Source organism: Grus americana, chromosome 3, assembly GCF_028858705.1.
Source record: "Grus americana isolate bGruAme1 chromosome 3, bGruAme1.mat, whole genome shotgun sequence".
Taxonomy (NCBI): Eukaryota; Metazoa; Chordata; class Aves; order Gruiformes; family Gruidae; genus Grus; species Grus americana.
This window is the reverse complement of record NC_072854.1, coordinates 34,135,859-34,148,910: the sequence shown is the minus strand read 5'-3', so window position 1 is coordinate 34,148,910 and position 13,052 is coordinate 34,135,859. Positions and strand designations below refer to the sequence as shown.

Sequence of the window (13,052 nt, the reverse complement as noted above, 5' to 3'; positions counted from 1 at the left end):
TCAGGTGAACAAAGAAACTAGCCAGTATTTCTGTTAGAGAAAATGAACAGATGTAATACTGGAAACTGATTACATACGTAAGTTTTCTTCCCACAAAAATGATGACCTTATCTTTTGGCTTCATAGAATCAATGAAGTATTGCATGAAAGCTCTCTTTTCCTCCTCAGCAATAACAATAACTCTCTGTTCTACCGTATTTACTGCCTGTTGAAGAGCAAAACGGGATGTTAAGTAGAAACAGATGAGAATAGTATTTTTTCTGTTAATTCCCATATTACGTTATTATAAAACTAGTAATATTCCATGAAAAACTATTTTAAATGCAAAATATCTATCAGTTTGGAGTTCAAACAATGTGGATTTATTTGTTGTTTCCTAGTTGCTTTAGGAGAACAGTAAAATGTATCTTTAAGCAGTTTGTGAAATCATGTATTTGCAGAGATTTAGAGGGCAAAGATTAGCAGACTAGTGAGGTGAAATATCCCTAATATTAGTGAAAATCAGATTGAAGTACTTTGAGTATGTTTTATATTAATCTAGAGTAAGATGGAACAATGCCAGACTTGAAAGGACAAGCTTTTAAAGAAGATTCTGTAATCCATTTGAAATGATCAGTTCTGTTCAATTCTGCCAACAAGTTTGTTAATTAAAAAAAAAAACAACCCACAAAAAACAAAACACCACCCTACAACTTGACTCCATTGTATTTGAAGTTGCCACAGAACGTCTACCATATACTACATAAGTAGTAGAAAGGTCTAGACATTCTCATGGCACTACATCATAATCTTGTGGCAAAGGTTGAAGAATCAAATACACAGAAAGAGTCTCTCTCCACATAGGAACCATTCTCCCTCCCCCCCAAGAGGTTGCCTCTTCAATCAAGAGAACCTCCTACAAAAGAGATGAATGCATTAGACAAAAGAGCTGCAACAGCAGTTGATATGTTTCAAATTCCGATCCTCTGTCTTTGACAAGTAATGCCCTTTGAAAAAAGCAGAGTTCTGAACAGAATAGATGAAAAGTACAATTTTTTCCCCCTATTTCTACCTAAAAGTGTATTGGATACTAAGTTTCCTCATTCCCTATCACTAAAAAAGTGGAACTGAAAAGGAAAATTTCATAATTTAAGAACCAAATTCAAAGCAATCACTGGACCAGGATGCAGAGATCTTGGAAGAACTACTATTTCTGTAAATATGTGGCATGGTGAAGTACAATACTCAAACTTCAATTTCATTGATACTCGTCACTGTGACATCATCTACTGAAGATCTAGGACTTTAAGATCTTGTTACAGAAACATAAGAACAAAGTTCTTTTCTACTTTTTTAGCTTGTTTTTTCTTAGTTCTTTCCAAACTTTTAATGAAGCTCTGAAAGAATAATATAGAGCTGGTTTTTTTAAAGTTTGGATTGATTTTAAAGTTACATGCATTTACTTACCTATAGTTACAAGCAAAGTATTTCCTGTAGATTCTTCTCCCAAAGAAAAAAACAAAACCAACCAAACAAAAAAAACCAGAATAACTTACTGCTAAGTCAAGAGTGCCAACATATACAATCATAGGGTTTTTCAAATAGGATTTTGCTAGGCGACGAACACCATCAGGCCAAGTAGCGCTAAAGAGGAAGTGAAAATAAACACATGAGAACAGAGTGTAGTATCTTCTCCAATTCACTAATTTAATCACTAATTTAATCACATTCTTTCTTTTCTTTCTTATCCACCGGTGAAACACTCAATCAAGCAGTAACAGTAGTAAGCTTGTACAACATTTAGAAATAATCTTAAGAAGTTATTAATAAACAGCACTCGAGCTTTAAAGATAACTTTCTAGGTTAGAGCTACAGGCAACAGTTACGGAGCCTTTCTAATGAAGCCAAAAGTGAGTTTAGTAGTTCAATGATACCTAATAAGCAAGCTTCTAGTCTGTTTCTATCTCTAAAACAATAGCTGCAGTGCAAAATACTGTAACAAAAATTATTGTTGGGATATTCTATTGTTCAGCTCCCAAAAGCTGCATAATTTCAAAATTAATCCAGGTACAGACTAGCACAGATACTAATCAGAACATTAGGATACACCTTTGGTCCCAAGTGGAGAAGTGGAAGTTGGCATTTCAAACTGATACGGCAAATTCTAGCACTCACGGGACACTTTCTTTTTTGAGAAGAACTCAGTTGTTTTTATAGTTGACGTAAAACATCAGAAAAGGGGTAAGAAATGAAAATAAAATTGTCAAATGACTCGTTAGGACTGACTAGACAGAATTAGAAAGAAAACTGATGCCACTCCCATTTTGGCTGGAAAGTCTTGATAAAACTGACACATTTGTTTTGAAGTTAACTTGTTCAATAACCTTAGGTTTACAGTGTTCAAGTACTAAGCACTATTATGTTTACCTACCTTGTCATAACAGTTTGTCTGTCAGGCCGCACATCTATTAGGATCTTCATTATCTGAGGTTCAAATCCCATATCCAACATTCTGTCAGCCTCATCTAAAACCTGCTCAGAACAAGGTTATTTACTGTGTCGAGTTCCTTAGATAAGGATTTCAGCAAGACATTGCATAGCAGACCTTTTTAATGGTAACAATTTTAATTGCAGAATCCATTCCATAATGTGTTGCAAAACCTGTTCAACTTCTATTTCCCATCTTCAATTTCCTTGAAGCTTTTTCATTTAGTAATACATTTACAGGCAGAACAAGAAAAAACACAGCACCTTTAAGAGCACTTAAAGTCAATAAAGAAGAAACAAAACCTGTTTGTTTGTTTTATCAATAATTTGGTCAGTGCCTAAAACTAAGCACAGAATTTAAAAAAGCAACAAAACCAAAACCAAACGTGGGGGGCGGAAATCCCACACACCACACTTTCAATGAGAAATATTTGGTAATTTAAAGCAGAAATCTCATTTCTTCCTTGTTAGAGATCTCATACCAGATCAAAATATCAGTTATCATTTTACTTCCTCATTAGAAATAAGAAAAAAGCCAGACTCTACATTCTGGCTGACAGCAGGACACTGCAGAACTCCCAGAGCTCACACTTGTTTCATCTGGTAAAAAAAAAAACCAAAACACAAGAGGTCTGAGTACAACTATTTGTAACAGATCTTTTTCCTAACATACAAGCACATTTGTGAATGTTTTCAGAGTCTCACACAAAGGAAGAAGGCTGCTATCCAAGACTCATTTTTCTCCTTTAATTTTCAAATAGAGTTTATATAATTCAAAGTTACATGGATCATGCTTTTGAATATTGACATTTTCTAGTCACTTATGTGGAAACATAAGACTTTCATGATAATCCCTTTCTACTATCCTGATTTTTCTGTTCCATTCTTTTCAAATGTTTTATTCTATTAAAGGTTTTTAGTATGTTATCTGTGTAATACTCTGAAATAATAACAAATCATCAGCTGAGAGACAGAAGACAGGAATTCTATTTCTTGATTTAATTCTATTTATTTTCAAAGGAGTCACGGAGATTTCATTAACTACTTGGATTCTAACACAATGGCAATGCTGAAACATCACTAATTTTATATACAGAGTTGGCTACTATGCCCCTTTCAGCAGTAGAAGCTTTCTAAGCTATTAAGCACACTGTTACTTCACTGGAAGGGAAAAGAAAGCATCTAAGTGTGTGTATTAGATCAGAGTAGTTGAAGTTCACTTTCCTTCTTTCTGATAGCTGCTTAATAAATAATAAAGGCTGTAATAGATACAAGATAGATATCAGCAGTATTTTTTCCAAATGCTTCATAGCCAGGTCCCGGTTTATAAGCTAAATCTCTCCAACTGACATAAATTTTGTTTTCTTGTTATCTATAAATATTCGTTTGTTAATATTATTCATTTCAGTTCTATTTCTTGGCAAGAAATTCTTGCAAGCCAGTTCTTCATGTGAAAAATTATTTTCTTTCCGTTTTAAAATCATAGGATGGTTTGGGTTGGAAGTGACCTCAAAGATCATCCAGTTCCAACCCCCTGCCATGGGCAGGGACACTCTCCACTAGACCAGGTTACCCAAAATTAGTTTAAAATTTTAAATTAGTTATTGGTATGTTTTACATTATTTTTTGTATTTGAAGAATAAAAGGACTACTCCAGTCTACCTTCTATATTCTACTTCATGATTTTCATATATATATATATATATGTTTTTAGTATGCTCTTTCCCCTAAATGCTTCTCAATTATTCATACACAACTCCAATTTCCTTACTTCTGCTCTATGAGCATAAGGTCGAAAGAAAGGAGCACTCAGATTACTGATGAATGAATACCGATTTACACTGAACACAGCAAAACAGAAAGCAATCTTCAAATGACATGTGTTGTAAGCAATCAAGAGACCACATATGACAGAATTTCCCAGTCTGTCTGCTGAAATCATGAAAAACAGCAGCTATCTTGAGTAAACGGGTTCCTAAAAACCTGAATCAAGACTGCAACTAACTCGATGGTTCTGGCAGGCAAGAAGACAAATTCCCTGTCTTCAATTCACCTTGTGTACAGCATTTATTCAAATATAATTAACTCTAACAGAGTCTGGTGGGGGTTTTTTGGGAGGTTTTTGGGGTTTTTTTTAAACCAAACAATTGTATCCCAGTGTCTGACCTTGGAAGTCCTAGGGGAAACAATTGTATCATACCAGGAAACAATATTCAGTGCACTATGGGAGCATTCAAAAGACTCATCAATATCTTTAAATAAAATGGTAAATTAAGCTCTTCAGTGAAAAGCATTCTTCACCCAAGGTGTTAAAGTTGAAATCTAATACCTGTCTCTTCTGACATAAGGCTACAAGATTAAATTATTTGTTGGCTGAAAACTGACAATGAAGCTGTGGAAACAGAAAGCATCTCATATATTAAAAACTACAAGAAACTACAAGGAAAAATATATGGTAACATAAAAAATAGAATTTTTGGATGTCCAACTTTTCATATAGGACCTAAAGAAGCATAGCATTTCCAGAAAGTCTGAGGCATGAGTCATTAACTACTTTGCAAAACATGGTCCTTGCACTAGTTTCAATCTTCTGAAAGTGTTTAACTGCTAGCAATACAACAAAAAAAAGTTTTTCTCCTGCTTTACATCATCGTATTTTTCAATTTGATAGCTAATTCTTTTTGGCAATGTCATACTAGAGCGTATCCTGCACATACTGAAACATCTGATTTTGGTTACACATACATTCTTTGCTTTAGAAAGCAGTATGTGCTTGTAGTATGATTATACTTCACCTTGGTACAGAAAGATTATGAATGCTTGTATAGTTTTCAGAAAGCAGGTTTTCAGGCCTTTTTTCCTCCTGTTCAGCAATTACATGCTACTCTTCTACATAAGGGTACTCATTTATTTTTTTCTAGGGAATATTCCACATCTGCCATGTAATTATGTTAAGCATGAACCACTAACACTAATCTAGATGTTAAGATGTATTGGATTAATACTTAAAAAGTTTCAAAGAAAACTTCATTAAAGCTTAAGTTCACACTAAGTCAATCATCTCCCAACTTGTGCATTACTCATTCCATATCAGCTACTTGCCAAGTATGTTATGCTCTTCAAATTTATGAAGTTGTTCATTTGAAGATCATTCAGTCTGCCAGGAGTAGCAATAACAATATCCACACCTTTGGTAACGATGTCTATCTGTCCTTTTCGGTCCCCACCACCATATATGCAAATACTGAAAAATAAAATGTTTTACAGAAGCAGTGTATTAAGGTTTAACTAAAGTCAATCTTTTTCAAATAAATGCCACCGTGTTGCTTCATTTTAAGAAGTATTACCCGGTATTACCAAGAGGAAGGAATACAGTAAGTGTGACTGACAGTATCACAGTAAATAACGAACTTAATGAATGATACTCCCTCAACAGGTCAGCAATAGCTTTCTGCTGAAATTGCAGTGAAAGTAATCGTGAAAGGAAGGAAGGTAGCTATTAAGCTACAAGTATGTTTTGGGTTGTTCTGAAAACATTCACACCAAAAATAGATGAACATATGAAAGGATGCATGATTTACTAAACAGTACCATCCAGAATCAGATGTTTTGCTGTCAAAGCCATCAACACACTTGATAAGGTATTAGGCTCACACACAAACTCAACGTACGCTGTAGAACTCCTTAGTATTTCTAAGAAGGAAGCAGAACATATGTTTCAGTATTTGATGACTACAAGACTAATTCTGAATGCTATACAAAGTTACCAGAGAGCCCTAAAAGTAAGTTTTGGAGTAATGTCTGTTTAATAGCTTAAATGAAGACCTGGACTCTCAGCAGGCTTGTGGCTGAAACCAAATTGAGGGAGCAGTCAGTAGACTAAAGGTCTAGGCTGTTACTCAGAAGAGCCGCAAAAGGCTAGAGGAATGGGCTGACAGTAATCCCATGAAGTTTAAAAAAAGCAAAGATGGGGATGGAATTACCCTGTGGCTGAGGGCCAACACACTAGAAGATGGCTTTGCAGAAAAGACTTGGGTGGGCAAGAAACTGAACATTATTCAGCAGTGCAGCCCCACAGAAAAGAAAGGCAGCTGTGTACAATGGAGAAGGTAGCCAGCAGGTTGACAGAATTCATTATTCCCCTTTATTCAGAACTTGTGAGACCACACCTCAAGCATAATACGCAGTTTTTGTACCCCCCACCTCTACTACGAGACAGATACATCCATTCTGGAGCAAGTCCAGTAGGCAACTACCAAGATGGTCAAGAGGATGGAGCGCATGACATGAGAAGCTGTTAACCAGGCTTGTTCAGACTGAAGAGGAGAAGGCTGAGGGAGATCTTATTGCTGTCTACAACTACCAAACAGCAAGGTGCCAAAAAGACACAGCCAGACTCTTCTCAGCTGTTCACGCAGAAGGACGAGAAGCAACAGACAAAGCTACAATACAGAGTACTCCAACTACATAAGAAATAGCTTTTCACCACAGAGTAGTCAAAATGAACATTCTAAAAACTGCGAAAATAGGAACTCTGGATTTACTACCTTCCCTTCCCCTCTTAGCAAATGAAATTATTTTAGTAGGTGAATTAAGCCACAACTAGTAGGAAAAAAAATTACTTAAAAAGCAAGTGAGAAGTAAGATTACCTTTTAATTCCTTTGTATGTGTACTTCAAACACTCTGCCTCTACTTGAAGTGCCAGTTCTCGAGTGGGAGCAAGGACCAACATTCCTGGCCCCTCACGCTGATCTCTGGATCTGCAACGAAGTATCTTTAGAACATGGGTATATAAGGCTAGGCAAAGGCCATCACATCTGACATCAAATATTTTTATATTGTTCTAGACTTTCTCAGTACACTGCTACTAACGGATGTATTCCACCAGGTTTATAATATTTTTCCAATTTATGATTTATTATTGTATTTATGATGTATTATCATAATACTTTACTAGAAAAAGTTCTTTTGACTAGAAAACCATCACATGGGGGTGGGGGGAAGTATTCACAGCTAAACAAGACAGACACATGAGCAGTCCTTACATTGGTTGTGAAGTCAAGTGAATGAATCCAGGCATTAAGTATGCTAATGTCTTCCCAGTACCAGTCTGTGCTATACCAATAAGATCAATTCCTTGGAGTATGATCGGCCATGCCTGGGACTAACATAAACCAACAAATACTTAAATATACTTTTCTCTGAAGCTTTAGTTAAAAAGTCATCAAAATTGAAGAAGTACCTGAATTGGTGTAGGCTTTTGAAAACCAACTTTTCTTATATTAGCCATAATATCAGGATAATGCTGAAATACATCTTCGAATTTACGAACAGGATTGGGAATGCAGCGCTTTTCACCTTCTTTTAAGTCATCACAAATTATATTATTATTTTCTTTCCTGTATAGAATTAAAGAAGTGCAATTGCTTTAAAGTCCCATTATCTGAAAAAGTAGAGCTAACACAAAAGACTGCCTTTCTGACTTTTTTATTTTAAAATTCTTGAAGTAACAAAAACCAAGTTCAGGCTCTTGAATAAGACTTATAACTATTCTTCTAACTTTTAAGAAAGCCTTATTACAGAAACAATTCTCCTGGAAACATCAATTACCATTCTTTCTTAAGAATGACTAAGTTTAAGTTATATATGGATATTAACATGAACTGTGGTCCTGTCATATCAGACTTCAGTTATACTCTATTACAAATTAAATAACTGTGACAAGTTTTTAAACCTAAAGATAATCTAGAACTCATAGGAATGGATTGGACTTCTTTGCCAGAATCCTATATTCTGACAAAAGCCTTCCCGAAATATTTTCAGAGCAGCTCCCTGGATGCTCTAGAAAATATAAACAGAACAGTTTAGAAAAAAGAACGTGGCCAGTAAGACAAGCTCAAAAGAACCCAAACAAACAAAACCTCAAACACAACAATGTACACAAAAAGCTACACTAAAAACTGAGGTTTTGAAGCTCCCTCCAATTAAGAAGTACTAATATGCATAAATAGTTTATCTTCATTCCAGTTCTGTACTCTTCTGAAGATTCCATTCAGCAAATAGTTTTACTTCACGCAGGGTGTGGGCTAGGAAAAGAACGGGTAATTCAACCTCTCCTCATGTTTACAATTTTTTTTTTCCAATTACAGTCTTTTTTTCCTTAAAGCAAACAGATTAGATGAAAAAGGAAAAACATTCCTCTATCACACAAGTGCTATTCCTCAATGGATGTTCTGAACCTACAGAACAATGTTCTGTTGCTCTTGACTAGCTCTAACAATAACAGGTACATATACTGCAAGGAAACAGGTGTCAGTCAATTCCATGCTTCGCTTACTGTGGCAAGGTTTCTCCAGTGGGTGCACAAGAGAAAAAACAGGCACCACACAAAAAGAAAAGTAATAAAAGGTAATGCTTCAGGAACGTTCACCAACTTCATTAGAACTACTGAAACCAGTTGAAACTATTACCAGGCCTGAATAAAATCACTTGAAACAGATGATCTGCTTTTCTTGCAAAGCAAGGATGTAGACTGCTGGATCAAAATGAATGGATACAGTTAAATGAGGCATGTATTCAGCAGGATGTACTTGTAAAGACAGATAGACAGAAACAGAAGTTGAAATTTGTTTTGAAGATGGTATTTGAATAAAATATATGGGAAAAAAATGGCAGCCAAGAGGTATTCAACATGTGAACAGTAATATTTGGAAGAACCTAGAAAACATGAACGTGCTGTCTCATGAAATCCAAAGAATCAGCCAAAAGCCAATGAACTGTCTTGATTTTTTTACCTTCTAAAAGTTAACTAGATCAAACACTTTTAAAGAAGCAGTTAATCCCTAAAGTTAATTTTCCAGGCAACTAATAATACCTCGTCTGCTTGTTATTGTTTAATTCCTAAGAAGATCTAAGTTATTAGAAAACCCTAACATTAATGCTTCTGTCTCAGTATTTCATCTCCCACTTTCTGGGCTTTATACCTTAACAGTTATTTTTGCCAAGCAGATGATTCCCTATATAAATGATCTTACCGCCATAGTTCTACTTCTTCTCGTGACATAGACGCAGTCCTTGATGATTCTTTATAGAAGTTTTTCTCAATTGGAGGCAAGTCTTAAACAATCAGAAAAAGTAAACTTAAATCGGTAAGAAATGCTACAGATTATGGGTAGGTCGGCTAAAGCCCGAGATGGAAATCCCAAAACCCAGACAGTGCCTTGTACTACGAAACTAGTCAAAAGCAGTTGAAGACTACTGTTATTCACGTAAAAGATGAAGAATCAGACAAACACTTAGGTATCTGCAAAAGAACCACCTCTCCATATTTCAAGTTCTGAAGTAATTTCTACTAACATGTATTTAACAGTTCTTGGATTTTTGCTGCAGCCACATACAAAACAACAGCATTTTCAAAGGGTGAAGTCAAAATACCAATTGAGTAGTAAGTTTAAGTCTTCACACAGCAACTACAGTGTCCTCCATGACCATACTGAGAAATGCTGACATGGTCATTGCACTGCAAATACTTAACTAATTTGGACACTGAAAGATTCAGTCAACTCAAAGCAAAAATTAAGAATGTTTAAGCATTCAACAGATTCATCATATGAAGACAACTACTATAAAATCAAAATTTTAGAACTAACCTGCCCACTTCATAGCTTCATACTTAGCTTTGTTTTCTCGAATAGAGGCCCAGTTAATCACTGATTTCTTTGGGTTATTTTCAGGCTTGATAGTGTCCAAGGTTTTTCCTGTGGAGTTAGTACCAAGATGCTGCTGTTTGATGGACTCTGTTGGAGGGTGGAGGAGAACCCCCACCCAAAACAAACGCTTTATTTTCTCTTTCCATTGTAAGGTTTCTTATGTGAGTTTGAATAGACATGAAGCATTTAAATAAAAAATTCTTTCCTAGGTCTTAGCCCGAAACATCATTAAATCCCATACAAATCCAATTTTTATTAAAAAAAAAAAAGCAGCATTTAAACATCTTTATTTAAAGAAAGTAAGAACAGGTTCCAAATTGTTGCTGCTCCAGCTATAAATAAGGCTTGTTGTGCAGTAAGCTTTAGAAAAAACTTGTAAACCCAGCAGATGATACACAGACAGAAAGCTTTATTTTTAAACAGCTACAAGAGCAAGATTTACTTCTAAAGCATCTAATGTCACCACAATAAAAGTCTCAGTGTAGTTACACTCTATACCCCTTTTTGATGAGGCTGACACTTCTTAAGAAAGGTTTTACACTGAAGATATAAATGGCAACACAATTACGTATTAGTGGAAAAGCAGGAAGCATGGGGAAAACCCAGTCACATATGCTAAGGAAGTGTTAACTATTTCTAGCCTCTTGAAACATACTCGTCCATCTTCTGGGGCAGTTCTAAATTCAAAACTCATCATTGCTCCATTCATTATTCCAACGCTAGAACACAGCTCTCAGATCCCTTCTTCCTCATCAGTGCCTCAGATCAACAACTACGGATGTTGTATGTGCTCCCAATGACTTTTGGCACACGCAAACAATACAAATTCCAATAACATAAGCAGCATCTCAACATACAATCATTACTTACATATCCATGTAACAGACAAAGTTACCCCAATAAAGCCTAGCAAAGTAAGGCATGAGGTGCAACATCAAATCTTAAATGCTAACTTCCCATGAATGTGGTAAGAAGTCAGCATCCCCATGCTATAATCAGTACATTTGTTTTATAGACTACATTTATAAATGCTTATTGAATTTTAATACTGTACAGATACTACATTAAAACTTAAACTAGAACCAATAGTTGTATTTTGGAGGAATCAGACTGATAATGCAAGAAACCAAGTAGTATGACATTCTGCTTTCATTAAAATTGTTGAAAATACAGAGGAGCAGATTTTCACAGAAGTTTGGCAGTTGGGGGCGGGGGGAACTGTTCATAACTGAGAAAGGAAGATGTCTAGATATTCCTGTTTTAAGGAGGTATGCCATTGTCCAAGGACAAGGTGAAAGTTAGTTCACTTTGGTAAAATACTAGTGATATAAAAACACTCCTGCAAACTACCAAATACATGGAAAGATAATCCATAATCTTTTTTTTCTTTTTCTTTTCAAAAAAACACATTTCTTACCTTTCTCAGTCCCACTTCTAATGTAGTTTTGTCCAGATCTTGTAATAATATTGTCAATCAACATCTTGGCTTTGTTCTGCACAGCAACACTACCAAAAATCTTTACTTCAGCTTCATAGGTTCCCTTTATAACCTATGTTCATAAAACCTTACTAAGTTTTTAATACTACAAAGACAAACACTATATATTGAAAAGTCTTGGATTTTTTTCTGAATTTGAACTTCTCAGGAAAAGGCCCTTTAATTCCCTTTATAAAACAAAGGGAAATAAATGCATATTTGGGGGGGGGGAATCAATAAGCTTTTCCTATTTTCACATACCAATCAAGTTACACCCTCAATTCCACTTCCTTTTAAACAATTCTTGTAAGAAAGTAAAATTACTATAGCTATTGCAACACCTCTGGTTTACATGGAAACAAAACCAAGTATGTTCCCAATAGAGTCCAGCCTAGATGACACACAGCACATAGTACCTTTATCCTGGAACCTGAAGAATCCTCCAGTTCTCTTATTTTAGTTCCACCCCGACCTGTTGTAAAAATATAGGTATTACAGAGATTTACACCAAAACCTGCCCAAAACTATACACTGTAATTGTAAGTATTTTGGTTGTGACCAAACCCCAAGACCTTCATAAGAGTGCACACATCCATAAATGAACTTGTGACATCAAAGTGCTGGAAAAAGACAAGTAGCTTTTTTGCCAATTAGCCAAACACAAGGGATGCAGGAGGAAAATCATGTCATCTGAAGAGATGGAGCAGCAAAACCAGCTGAAGAGAGAGCCACCCTTCCTCCTGATGTGGCTTTCAGCCCACTTGCAGACAACTAGCCATGAGAAACAGACATCAACCTAACCAGCTTCGCTGAAAAGCTCAGCTCCCCTGGCAAGCACCACACATCAGCCAGTAATCTGCAAAAGCATCCTGCCATCCCTAGGCAATAAAGGTGTAAGGCAATGACAAGCGGCTGGGGCCCTTCCAAGGCCAGGGAGAGGGAAGGCATCGATATATCTCCTCGGGGCACAGGGGCTCACACGAACAAACCTCTCTGCGGCCAGGTCCTCTCCTCCTCCCCGACCCGCTTACCTCAGCGGGCCATGCACCCCGGAGGGGGGGCGGCCGTCATTACCTATGAGAGCGCCGACCAGGGAGCTATCGACGTGGAAGCACAGGGGGGCCGCGGCGTCCCAAGCCTGGCCGGCGGCGGCTCGGGGCGGCCGCTGCCGCACCGCCTCTCCCGAGCCGCAGGAGCCTTCAGCGCCTCGAGGCTCCCACTCCTCCTTTCCAAGGCTGGCCGCCGCCTCCTGCCGCCACTCAGCGCTCCTTCGTCCCCCGCCGCCCTTTACGGGCAAAGGGGTGGCCGGCGGCTGCCACAGACGCCCGGCGGCGGCAGAAGATGGCGGCTGACCCGGCGCACCGACATCCTCGTCGCTACTCGTGTCCCAGTCAGACAT

General features: G+C 37.0%; 1 protein-coding gene across 1 annotated transcript in view; it reads right to left on the bottom strand.

Annotated features, from left to right (window-relative positions):
* DDX43 (DEAD-box helicase 43) overlaps nt 1–13,052 on the bottom strand; it is an 18,644-nt gene extending 5,592 nt beyond the window's left edge. Inside the window, exons 1-12 of the mRNA XM_054821851.1 lie at nt 12,728–13,052; nt 12,070–12,125; nt 11,594–11,726; nt 10,117–10,224; nt 9,502–9,583; nt 7,710–7,866; nt 7,513–7,631; nt 7,117–7,227; nt 5,569–5,710; nt 2,411–2,511; nt 1,536–1,623; nt 78–205 (exon numbers count right to left, since the gene is read on the bottom strand). Of these exons, the coding sequence (XP_054677826.1) occupies nt 78–205; nt 1,536–1,623; nt 2,411–2,511; nt 5,569–5,710; nt 7,117–7,227; nt 7,513–7,631; nt 7,710–7,866; nt 9,502–9,583; nt 10,117–10,224; nt 11,594–11,726; nt 12,070–12,125; nt 12,728–13,052 (1,550 nt within the window). The remainder of the gene's footprint in view (nt 1–77; nt 206–1,535; nt 1,624–2,410; nt 2,512–5,568; nt 5,711–7,116; nt 7,228–7,512; nt 7,632–7,709; nt 7,867–9,501; nt 9,584–10,116; nt 10,225–11,593; nt 11,727–12,069; nt 12,126–12,727) is intronic.